At 44.7% G+C, this 11,084-nt stretch overlaps 2 protein-coding genes across 2 annotated transcripts in view; both read left to right on the forward strand.

Annotated features, from left to right (window-relative positions):
* The first annotated feature begins 1,702 nt into the window (after positions 1 to 1,702).
* On the forward strand, positions 1,703 to 3,492 carry LOC117731134 (odorant receptor 131-2-like). Its single transcript, XM_034533290.1, has 3 exons — positions 1,703 to 1,722; positions 2,078 to 2,256; positions 2,731 to 3,492. Exons 2-3 carry the CDS (start codon positions 2,107 to 2,109, stop codon positions 3,490 to 3,492), a joined length of 912 nt encoding a protein of 303 aa, XP_034389181.1. The 5' UTR covers positions 1,703 to 1,722; positions 2,078 to 2,106.
* A 3,735-nt stretch (positions 3,493 to 7,227) lies between these two features.
* LOC117731135 (odorant receptor 131-2-like) overlaps positions 7,228 to 11,084 on the forward strand; it is a 7,585-nt gene continuing 3,728 nt past the window's right edge. The window contains exons 1-4 of the mRNA XM_034533291.1: positions 7,228 to 7,531; positions 7,833 to 7,971; positions 9,557 to 9,982; positions 10,504 to 10,719. Coding sequence (XP_034389182.1) covers positions 7,359 to 7,531; positions 7,833 to 7,971; positions 9,557 to 9,982; positions 10,504 to 10,719 — 954 coding nt within the window. The 5' untranslated portion in view covers positions 7,228 to 7,358. The remainder of the gene's footprint in view (positions 7,532 to 7,832; positions 7,972 to 9,556; positions 9,983 to 10,503; positions 10,720 to 11,084) is intronic.

The raw sequence follows: 11,084 nt of genomic DNA on the forward strand, positions 1-11,084 counted from the left end.
TTAGCTAGCTAGCCATCAACCTTTTAACAGAGAAAATGCCGAAAGGTAAACGGTCAAAAGTCTGGCTGTATTTCGCAAAATGCAACAAAATAATTGCGTGTAAAGGGGGGAACACGTCAAATGTAATGAAACATCTGGCAACGCATAACATCCACTTGAAAGCAGAGGCACCGTGTTCGACCGTGAGCCCATGCCGAGCACATCAGAGGCAGTCTGGGAGCGCCCTGGCCCCGGAGATGGGGAGTCCGGTCCGGGCGTGTGGAAAAAGTTCGCTCAAAATACTGTGTCCAAAAATGTGATTAAATAGCCTTATCAACGTTATCAAAGGTACCCTGATTCACACCTTCAGAAACACAAGGTCAGAATCCTTTAGTATTATTTTAGTATTCTTATATATTGTGATAAACAATAGTCATACTTTACTAGGGGTGGGACAAATTATTGTTAAAGGAATATATTGCATTACTTCCTTCTGTGATATGATATCATTACACTGACGGCAAGTATTCTATTAAAACACAAAGGCGCTCTAAACGGCCTGTTGGCTCGAGTGGCGGTTCCAAACCCAGAGCCTCGGTTCCAAACCCAGAGCCTCGGTTCCAAACCCAGAGCCTCGGTTCCAAACCCCAGAGCCTCGGTTCCAAACCCAGAGCCTCGGTTCCAAACCCAGAGTCTCGGTTCCAAACCCCAGAGCCTCGGTTCCAAACCCCAGAGCCTCGGTTCCAAACCCAGAGCCTCGGTTCCAAACCCCAGAGCCTCGGTTCCAAACCCAGAGCCTCGGTTCCAAACCCAGAGTCTCGGTTCCAAACCCCAGAGCCAAACCCCAGAGCCTCGGTTCCAAACCCCAGAGCCTCAGTTCCAAACCCAGAGCCTCGGTTCCAAACCCCAGAGCCTCGGTTCCAAACCCAGAGCCTCGGTTCCAAACCCCAGAGCCTCGGTTCCAAACCCAGAGCTTAGTCTACGTTCTTAAACATTGCATTTTACATTGTGGTACAGGTATAAATACACATTTACCAGGAGTACTGGAACCGGAAAGGATGAAACCGGAAGTACCGCCACAGTGTGGCATGAACAGAAAAACTATTTGTTATCAATTATCTTTTCGTCTTGAAATAACTACAAGTATTAAAATACCTTAAAGGCAACACACAGGTTTCTTCTTAGTAAAGTATTAAAACAAGAGGGTAAAATACTCACCTTTTTTGTATTAGTAGTATTAGCATCAACACATACTGAAAGTACCAACACTAAAGGTTCTCATTATTATAATATTATTATTATTATAATAATTTAGTGGAGTAAAAAGTACAATACTAACACCTGAGATGGAGTGAATAAGTAGAAAGTTGCAGAAAAGTACAAGCATTCAAAATTGCACTTTAGTAAAGTACTTCCGTAAATGTACTTCTAACAACCTATTTAATATACCTAATACTAATACTCATCACCAACAACACGTGTTTTCAACATAATAATGAATCTGGAAAGTAAACAACAGTATTCGACGAACACATTGAAATGTTTAATTGACGTGTGCCAGAGTGCATTAAAAAGCATGAAAATAGAACTCGTTAATCAAAACAACAACAGCTTGTATTCATAACTATATGGATGAAGTCATTCAGGTTACAGCCCCCCGGTGCCGCTTCATAAAAAGAGATGAAACCGCTTCACGCTCATTTCATAACTGCTGGAGGTGGAAACTGGAGAGCACGATCGGAGGTATGCATGTCTTTGATGCTATCACAGTGTTAGTGCAGTATTATATCACTGCGTTGTTTATAATATTTAAATCATTTTGAACTATATGGAATTATTACGCCCAACTGCTTTCTATTTAAAAGTAACTTTTCCTGTCCACGTCTATATGAAAGTAGCTGCCGCTTGTGGTTCTGAAGGGATCCGTCACAGGGATGCATTTAAAAATGAATGCTTTTCCAAATATTAAGTAAACAACGAGTGAATCGCTTGAAGATTTATTTGTTCACCCAGGTATTTCTGCTATGGTGTGAAATATGTTTTTATGGGATGCACATGTTTAACAGTTGACATTTGAAGGCGTTGACATGTCCCTCAGAGGCTCTGCAGGATCCTCAGACCGGATCGATGAATTCGTCTTCCGGCTCCAACGCGTCGGACTCGACGTATCGAGACTCCTACACGACGGTCCTGGCCAAAAACGTGCTGGTCCTGTTTCTGGGCCTCATCGTGAACTACATCAACGGCTCTCTGATCCACACCTTCAGGAAGCACCAGGTGAGAACGCTCCGGCTCGGACTTTGTTCATGTGAACTGTAGTTATATTTCTACATACTGGTTTTTTTTTTATTGTCTGTCACTGTTTTGCGTTGTATGTCTGAAACTTTGTTAAATGTGCTGCTGCTGTCTTGGCCAGGACACTCTTGTAAAGAAGATGTTTAATCTCAATGAGGCTTAAATACATTTAAATAAATTAAATAAATACTAATACACACAAAGGGTGAGTATCATTATAATATGGCGTATGCAGTATTAAAACACACCAATGTCACTTGTTGCATTGGTTTTTAATACTATATCATAGTTCTAGTCTATATGCTTTGAATTATTACTTCATCATATATTTTTATCTGGTGGAAGCAACATTACAACACGCAATGTTTTGCCCTAAATTATATCTTTACTTCAATTCTTATTTTATTTATTATCTCACATTACAAACAGAGTTATTCCAACTTTCTTTTGCCTCAGATATTCTACGTGAACCCTCGTTACATCCTCTTCATCCACCTGGTGGTGAACGACATGATCCAGCTGACGACGACCATCACCCTGTTCGTCTTGAGCTACGCCTTCTACGCCATCAACGTGTCCCTGTGCTGCGTCTTCATCACCTTCACCGTCTTCACCACCTTCAACACGCCGCTGAACCTCGCCGTCATGGCCGCCGAGTGCTACGTCGCCATCTGCCTGCCGCTGCGGCACGCCGAGCTCTGCACCGTCGGGAGAACCTACGCGGCCATCGGCCTGATCTGGGCCGCGAGCGGCGTGTCGGTGCTGCTGGACGTCGTCATCGTCGTGGCCACGGAGCCCGTGGGCTGGTTCCACTCCACCGTGTTCTGCAATAGGGACTCTCTGTTCCGCCACCCGATCCACTTCCTGAAGAGGGACGTGTCCTACGGCGTGTACCTGGCGGCCGTGTGGCTCACGCTGCTCTTCACTTACGTCAAGATCTTCTGGGCGGCCAAAGCCTCCAGCGCGTCCAATGGAGACACGAAGAAGGCCCGGAGCACCATCCTGCTGCACGGCTTCCAGCTGCTGCTGTGCATGTTCACCTACGTGACCCACCTGGTCAGGAATGCCGCGGTCCGCCACTTCCCGGGTCATGAGGTCAACGTCGCGTTCTCCTTGTACATCGTGGTGCATATCGTCCCCCGGCTGCTCAGCCCGGTCGTGTACGGGCTGCGGGACAAGAGCTTCAGGAGGCACCTGAAGAAGTACCTGTGTCCGTGAGACCGGGCCCCACACACACACACACACACACACACACACACACACACACACACACACACACACTGTAACCAGGCTTTAGGCCATTGTAATTGTTTCCATTAGCAGGCTTGTTTTTTTGTAAAATACTATCTTCACTTTTCTTTTTGTGAATAAATATTTTTCCTGAATATTTTAATGTTATGACGAAGGATGTGTGTAAATAAGTAAATAACTATTCCGAGGTTTTTGTCTTTCAACTTGTTTTTGGGGGATATCTTTAGAAAAATTATAATAATCCAATATGACTTGAAATTGTAAAGTTTTAAGAATAAAACCCTTCTTGAAAGAGGATGAAGGATTATGAGAAAAACCTGCTGCTATCACGTTATGCAGAAAGAAAAGATCTTTTTATATTGTTCTTTATTTGTTTGTCTGTGCTGACTTATTAAAATGTTAAATCTTCAGTCAATTCAATACATTTTCAGTAATGCCGTTTTATTGTATTTTTATGTAAAATATACAAAAGGAAATAAATTGTATAAAGCATGAAGCCCAACTTGTGGGTTCAGACCTTCCTTAAAGTCCTCTTATGATGTCAAGTAGTAAACTGGTAGCGTAATCTTTATTAATACATCATCATTTATTAGTTGAACATATTTTGTATTACTGTTGTGATTCTGTAAAGTAACTAAAGTTGATAAATAAATGTAGTAAAAAGTAGAATATTAACATTTGAGTTGCAGTGGAGAAGTAGAAAGATGCAAAAAATTAAAATACTAAATTAAATTCAGAAGAATTGTACTTCAGTCCAAAAGTACTTTAAATGTAAATGAACTGCGTTACTTCAAAGTTAACATGAATACATTTAACAACCTATTTAATGTACTAATACTAATACTCATTATGAACAACAACATATATTTAGTATCTCCACCTTAACGTGGTGGAGGGTTTCCGCCCCTGTAGGGTCTCCATGGCAACAGGTATCGGGGGAGAGCCCAGACTAAGACCGGTTCAGAAAACCTGATGGATAGCGGCCCATTGGAATCGAACCACCTTTCTCCATTAAAGGATTAATATTTGTTTGTCTTGTGAGTCGTGCGTTGGGTCCCTGGTTATCGCCCCGTGACAGCGTATGAATGATAACTAACATAGTGGGTTTAAATAAAGATTTGATCTCTTTGATGTCTAATGTCTAGAAAATAAACTTTAGCTGAAGTAATAAAATGAGAAAGTTGTCAAATAAATATGAAAGAAAACGGGAATGTTTGTTGATATTTAACATCGGGATATGTGATCACAATCAATCAATATTCTACAGAATGTCGATGAATGTGATTAATGAAACTCATCATTGGCTCTAATATCGAGGATCAGTCATAATAATCACAACTAGACGAGTTAAGAGACCGGATGTCGTGTAAAATATGTAATGTGACGTAATAATGTTGAAAGTTTAAGATGTTTGTTTAGTAAATGTTCACAGAGAGAAGAGCAGAGCACCACCTGGTGGCTGAAAGCAAACATGACAGGTTCATTCATCATCAATATCATCAATAACTCTTCCTCTACAGAGCATTACTAACAACAACTGAACTAAAAACATATTGAATTAAATTTATACACAGTTGTCAGATTTTATAAATGTAAAACACTCACAACTCAGAGAGTATTAATGTTAATTAACGGGTCACTTCCTGGAGGGGATCCATACCATAACCCGTGACGTCATCATCGTCTCTACGGCAACCGGATCAATACAGACCCTCATATATGAGCCAGCCAGCTGGAGGAGCCGGAGACTGAACAGGTGAGAGGAGCTCTGTCACTTCTGAATATATTGTTTATTATTATTATTATTAATAAATACTTTTTATTCTATACAGATGAGAAAATATGTTTCTAGCTTCTTTGTTCTTTAAAAAAAGGTATTTTGGATATTTAAAAGTATATGTTAATTATTTTTACTGTTATGTTTTTTATCTCCTTTGTTTCTAATGTTTTTGATTTAACTTCTGTTTTTAACCTAAAAAGTGCTTTTGAGTACCTTTAAAAAAAATACATGTATTATTATTATTCTTATTATATATTAAGGCTATTGGTATTATTAGTATGTTATTATTATTATTATTATTTATTAATGCTATTGATATTATTAGTATGTTACTATTATTATTACTTATTAATGCTATTGGTAATATTAGTATGTTATTATTTTTATTATTATTTATTAATGCTATTGATATTATTAGTATGTTATTATTATAATTTATTAATGCTATTGGTATTATTAGTATGTTATTATTATTATTATTATTATTATGTATTAATGCTACTGGTATTATTAGTATGTTATTATTATTATAATGTATTAATGCTATTGATATTATTAGTATGTTATTATTATAATTTATTAATGCTATTGGTATTATTAGTATGTTATTATTATTATAATGTATTAATGCTATTGATATTATTAGTATGTTATTATTATTATTTTGATGGGATGTCATACGATATTCTTGTCTAATGCGCTTCTTGTTTTTTATAAAGAGTGAATATCAATGAGCTGCTGAAGGACGACGGTTCGTATGAAATGTATTAATATACATAGAACTATGTTATTGATCATTATTATCATAACAAACACATTATTTTACTGTTGCTGGTTCCTTTTGTGGAAAATCTGCATCCAGAAAAGAACTTCATAAAAGCTTTTCATTACGAAAATCATACTATTAATATTATGACATTAATATCATAACATTAATAAAATAACATAAATATTATGACATTAATATTATTAAACTCCATGAAGTCCTCACAGAGTGAACAAGAACTGTGTGTCTGCAGGTGAGGACAGGTGAGGACAGGTGAGGACAGGTGAGGACAGGTGAGGACAGGTGAGGACAGGTGAGGAAAGGTGAGGACAGGTGAGTAAAGGTGAGGAAAGGTGAGGAAAGGTGAGGACAGGTGAGGAAAGGTGAGGACAGGTGAGGAAAGGTGAGGACAGATGAGGACAGATGAGGACAGGTGAGGAAAGGTGAGGACAGGTGAGGACAGGTGAGGAAAGGTGAGGACAGGTGAGTAAAGGTGAGGAAAGGTGAGGACAGGTGAGGAAAGGTGAGGACAGGTGAGGAAAGGTGAGGACAGATGAGGACAGATGAGGACAGGTGAGGACAGATGAGGACAGGTGAGGAAAGGTGAGGACAGGTGAGGACAGATGAGGACAGGTGAGGACAGGTGAGGAAAGGTGAGGACAGGTGAGGACAGATGAGGACAGGTGAGGACAGGTGAGGACAGGTGAGGACAGGTGAGGAAAGGTGAGGACAGGTGAGGACAGGTGAGGACAGGTGAGGACAGGTGAGGAAAGGTGAGGAAAGGTGAGGACAGGTGAGGAAAGGTGAGGACAGGTGAGGAAAGGTGAGGACAGGTGAGGACAGGTGAGGACAGGTGAGGAAAGGTGAGGAAAGGTGAGGACAGGTGAGGACAGGTGAGGACAGGTGAGGAAAGGTGAGGACAGGTGAGGACAGGTGAGGACAGGTGAGGAAAGGTGAGGAAAGGTGAGGACAGGTGAGGAAAGGTGAGGACAGGTGAGGAAAGGTGAGGAAAGGTGAGGACAGGTGAGGAAAGGTGAGGACAGGTAAGGAAAGGTGAGGACAGGTGAGGACAGGTAAGGAAAGGTGAGGAAAGGTGAGGAAAGGTGAGGACAGGTGAGGACAGGTGAGGACGTACTGAGACCTTCTGTTATTGTTTCTCCACTGACTGAATGATACTAATACAAAGAAGTATTTGAGGTACTCTATATTCCTTATGATCTCTGCAGTCTGACCGTCGCCATGACGTGAACCGGATCGCGGTGCATCCGCCGCTCGGCCGAGAGGAAGATGCTGAACTCGTCCTCCTCCGTCAGCGCGGCGCTGCTGGCGAACGGTAGCTCCGCCCTGACGGCCAAAGACAGCTTCTCCAACGCGCTCACCAAGAACACCGTCGCCATGCTGGTGTGGCTGCTGCTGAGCGTCTCCAACGGCAGCATGGTGCTCACCTTCCTGAGGCACAGGTACGTCTCACACGAGGTTATTATTCATGAGACAATACATTCATAACATCTGTTCACGCCATGAGTCGACGAATGGTTTCTGTCTTTACGTAAGAATCGTGCAGCTGAACCTGCAAAGGTCAAAGGTCAAAATGCTGCTTTAAGTGTTCTGGAAGCCAGAAACGTCTCAGAGCTGCGGAGATATTTACTCATATTTTAATATTTTAATATGTTGAGCTGACATTAAATCAATACCTGAATCAATAAGCCAACCAATCCATGATTAGAATACTGTCCATCTGAGGTTGACCTTTGACCCCAGTCTGTTCTACGAGAACCCGCGGTACATCATGTTCGTCTCCATGGTGATCAACGACGCCCTGCAGCTCAGCCTGGTCACAGCGCTCTACGTGGTGAGCTACATCTTCAGGAAGATCCACGCCTCCGTCTGCTGCATCCTGGTGAATGCTGCGGCGCCTTCACCTGCCCTCTTCTGTCCTCACCTGTCCTTACTTGTCCTCTTCTGTCCCCACCTGCCCTCTGCTGCCCTCTTCTGTCCCCACCTGCCCTCTTCTGTCCTCACCTGCCCTCTTCTGTCCTCACCTGTCCTTACTTGTCCTCTTCTGTCCCCACCTGCCCTCTGCTGCCCTCTTCTGTCCCCACCTGTCCTCTTCTGTCCTCACCTGCCCTCTGCTGTCCTCACCTGTCCTCTTCTGTCCCCACCTGCCCTCTGCTGTCCTCACCTGTCCTTACTTGTCCTCTTCTGTCCTCACCTGCCCTCTTCTGTCCCCACCTGCCCTCTGCTGTCCTCACCTGTCCTCACTTGTCCTCTTCTGTCCCCACCTGCCCTCTGCTGTCCTCACCTGTCCTCACTTGTCCTCTTCTGTCCTCACCTGTCCTCTGCTGTCCTCACCTGTCCTCTTCTGTCCCCACCTGCCCTCTGCTGTCCTCACCTGTCCTTACTTGTCCTCTTCTGTCCTCACCTGCCCTCTTCTGTCCCCACCTGCCCTCTGCTGTCCTCACCTGTCCTCACTTGTCCTCTTCTGTCCCCACCTGCCCTCTGCTGTCCTCACCTGTCCTATTCTGTCCTCACCTGTCCTTACTTGTCCTCTTCTGTCCTCACTTGTCCTCTACTGTCCTCACCTGTCCTCACTTGTCCTCTTCTGTCCTCACCTGCCCTCTTCTGTCCCCACCTGCCCTCTGCTGTCCTCACCTGTCCTCACTTGTCCTCTTCTGTCCCCACCTGCCCTCTGCTGTCCTCACCTGTCCTATTCTGTCCTCACCTGTCCTTACTTGTCCTCTTCTGTCCTCACTTGTCCTCTACTGTCCTCACCTGTCCTTACTTGTCCTTTTCTGTCCCCACCTGCCCTCTGCTGTCCTCACCTGTCCTCTTCTGTCCTCACCTGTCCTTACTTGTCCTCTTCTGTCCTCACCTATCCCCACCTGTCCTCACCTGTCCTCTTCTGTCCCCACCTGTCCTCACCTGTCCTCACTTGTCCCCACCTGTCCTCACCTGTCCTCTTCTGTCCCCACCTGTCCTCACCTGTCCTCACTTGTCCTCACCTATCCCCACCTGTCCTCACCTGTCCTCTTCTGTCCCCACCTGTCCTCACTTGTCCTCACCTGTCCTCACTTGTCCTCACCTATCCCCACCTGTCCTCACCTGTCCTCACTTGTCCCCACCTGTCCTCACCTGTCGTCTTCTGTCCCCACCTGTCCTCACTTGTCCTCACCTGTCCTCACTTGTCCTCACTTGTCCTCACCTGTCCTCACTTGTCCCCACCTGTCCTCACCTGTCGTCTTCTGTCCCCACCTGTCCTCACTTGTCGTCACCTGTCCTCACTTGTCCTCACTTGTCCTCACCTGTCCTCACCTGTCCTCACTTGTCCTCACCTGTCCTCACCTGTCCTCACTTGTCCTCACTTGTCCTCACCTGTCCTCACTTGTCCTCTTCTGTCCCCACCTGTCCTCACCTGTCGTCTTCTGTCCTCACCTGTCCCCACTGTGGTATCACTCCTTTACCTGTCCTCCCCCGGCTCCCCTCAGATCATGACGGCGGTGCTCACCACCCGCTCCACCCCTCTCATCCTGGCCGGCATGGCGTTGGAGCGCTACGTCTCGATCTGCTTCCCTTTGCACTACAGCCACATGTGCACCGTCCCGCGCACCTTCCTCCTCATCGGCATCATCCTCTTCCTCACCGCCGCGCCGCCCGTCACCGACCTCCTCATCACCGCCGTTCACCAGCCCCGGAGCTTCTTCCACACCAACATCTTCTGCGACCACCCGCTTCTCTTCCGCCACCGGTCCATCTACTACAAGAACTGCGTGTTTGACGGCGTGTACCTGTCCTTCGTGGTCCTCACGCTGCTCTACACCTACTGCAGGATCATGCTGACGGCGAGCGCCGCCTCCACCGGCCTGGCCTCCGCCCAGAGGGCCCGGAACACGGTGCTGCTGCACGGCGTTCAGGTCAGGAGCCTCACGAGCGGCGACGCCATCGTTGGGATTCTATCGTTACTCTAGTCGACCGATTGTGTTTTCTGTTGTTGTCCTGAGCCGGAGACAAAAAGACAAAGAGACAAAGAGAACTAGAGAGAGACAGAGAGACAGAGAGACAAAGAGACAAAGACAAAGAGACAGAGAGAGAGACATAGACAAAGAGACAAAGAGACAGAGAGACAGAGACAAAGACACAGAGAGAGGTTTGAGACCAGGACGTCTCAGGATCAATGGAAGTCAAACATTGTTATGAATATTCTGCCAACAGATCTCTTGAGGTGCTACTGGCCCTTCAAGGATCGTAGATCGATAGCTCTGTAATCAATACTTTGATAGCCAAATTATACTAATGTTGTTTTTTGAAAATATATCAACTGCAGTTTTTGTACATGATAAAAAAAAGTATATTTTTTCAAGTCCTTAGACTGTTGCATGTAAATGTTGCTTGTTTCTGACAGTTAATACCGATTCATACCTTCCTGCCATTTCAGCTGCTGCTGTGCATGCTCACCTTCGTGGTTCCTTCCCTTCAGGCGGCTCTCATCTCCCTGTTCCCTCGCTTCAGTCTGGAGATCCGTTACGTCTTCTTCGTGCTCGTCTACATCATCCCCCGTTTCATGAGCCCCATCATCTATGGATTTCGTGACGAGCTGTTCAGGAAGTACTGGACACGGTACCTGGCTTGTCGGGGCCAACGTACCGTCAGGGTCAGACCGGTGTTACTGAAAGTGAGCCAGTAGGTGAAATAACTGAGTGAATCCAATGCTGCATGTTAAAGCTGCATTCTCTCTACTGACCACCAGGATGGCGACTCCTCTGGTTGTATAGAAGTCTATACTTCATGTGTTAAAGCTGCATTATCTCTCCTAACCACCAGGGGGCGACTCCTCTGGTTGTATAGAAGTCTATAGAAAATATAGTAAACATTTATGATCAGTTTATGGTCTCAATCTCTAGTTTCAAGTCTTCTTCAATACAGCGTGATGTTCTTTTAGTAAATTATGGTAATTTAGAGTCAAACAGGCCATAAAGCAGGGGATGCTTTAGGGCGGGGCTACAAGGTGATTGATAC

This window comes from Cyclopterus lumpus, chromosome 5 (genome assembly GCF_009769545.1).
Source record: "Cyclopterus lumpus isolate fCycLum1 chromosome 5, fCycLum1.pri, whole genome shotgun sequence".
NCBI lineage: Eukaryota > Metazoa > Chordata > Actinopteri > Perciformes > Cyclopteridae > Cyclopterus > Cyclopterus lumpus.

What these genes read in the sequence shown, in the direction of transcription:
- LOC117731134 (XM_034533290.1), top strand. Translation starts at nt 2,107, where the DNA reads ATGAATTCGTCTTCCGGCTCCAACGCGTCGGACTCGACGTATCGAGAC. An exon ending in ACACCTTCAGGAAGCACCAG is followed by an intron (nt 2,257 to 2,730) that starts GTGAGAACGCTC and finishes CTTTTGCCTCAG; the next exon opens with ATATTCTACGTGAACCCTCG.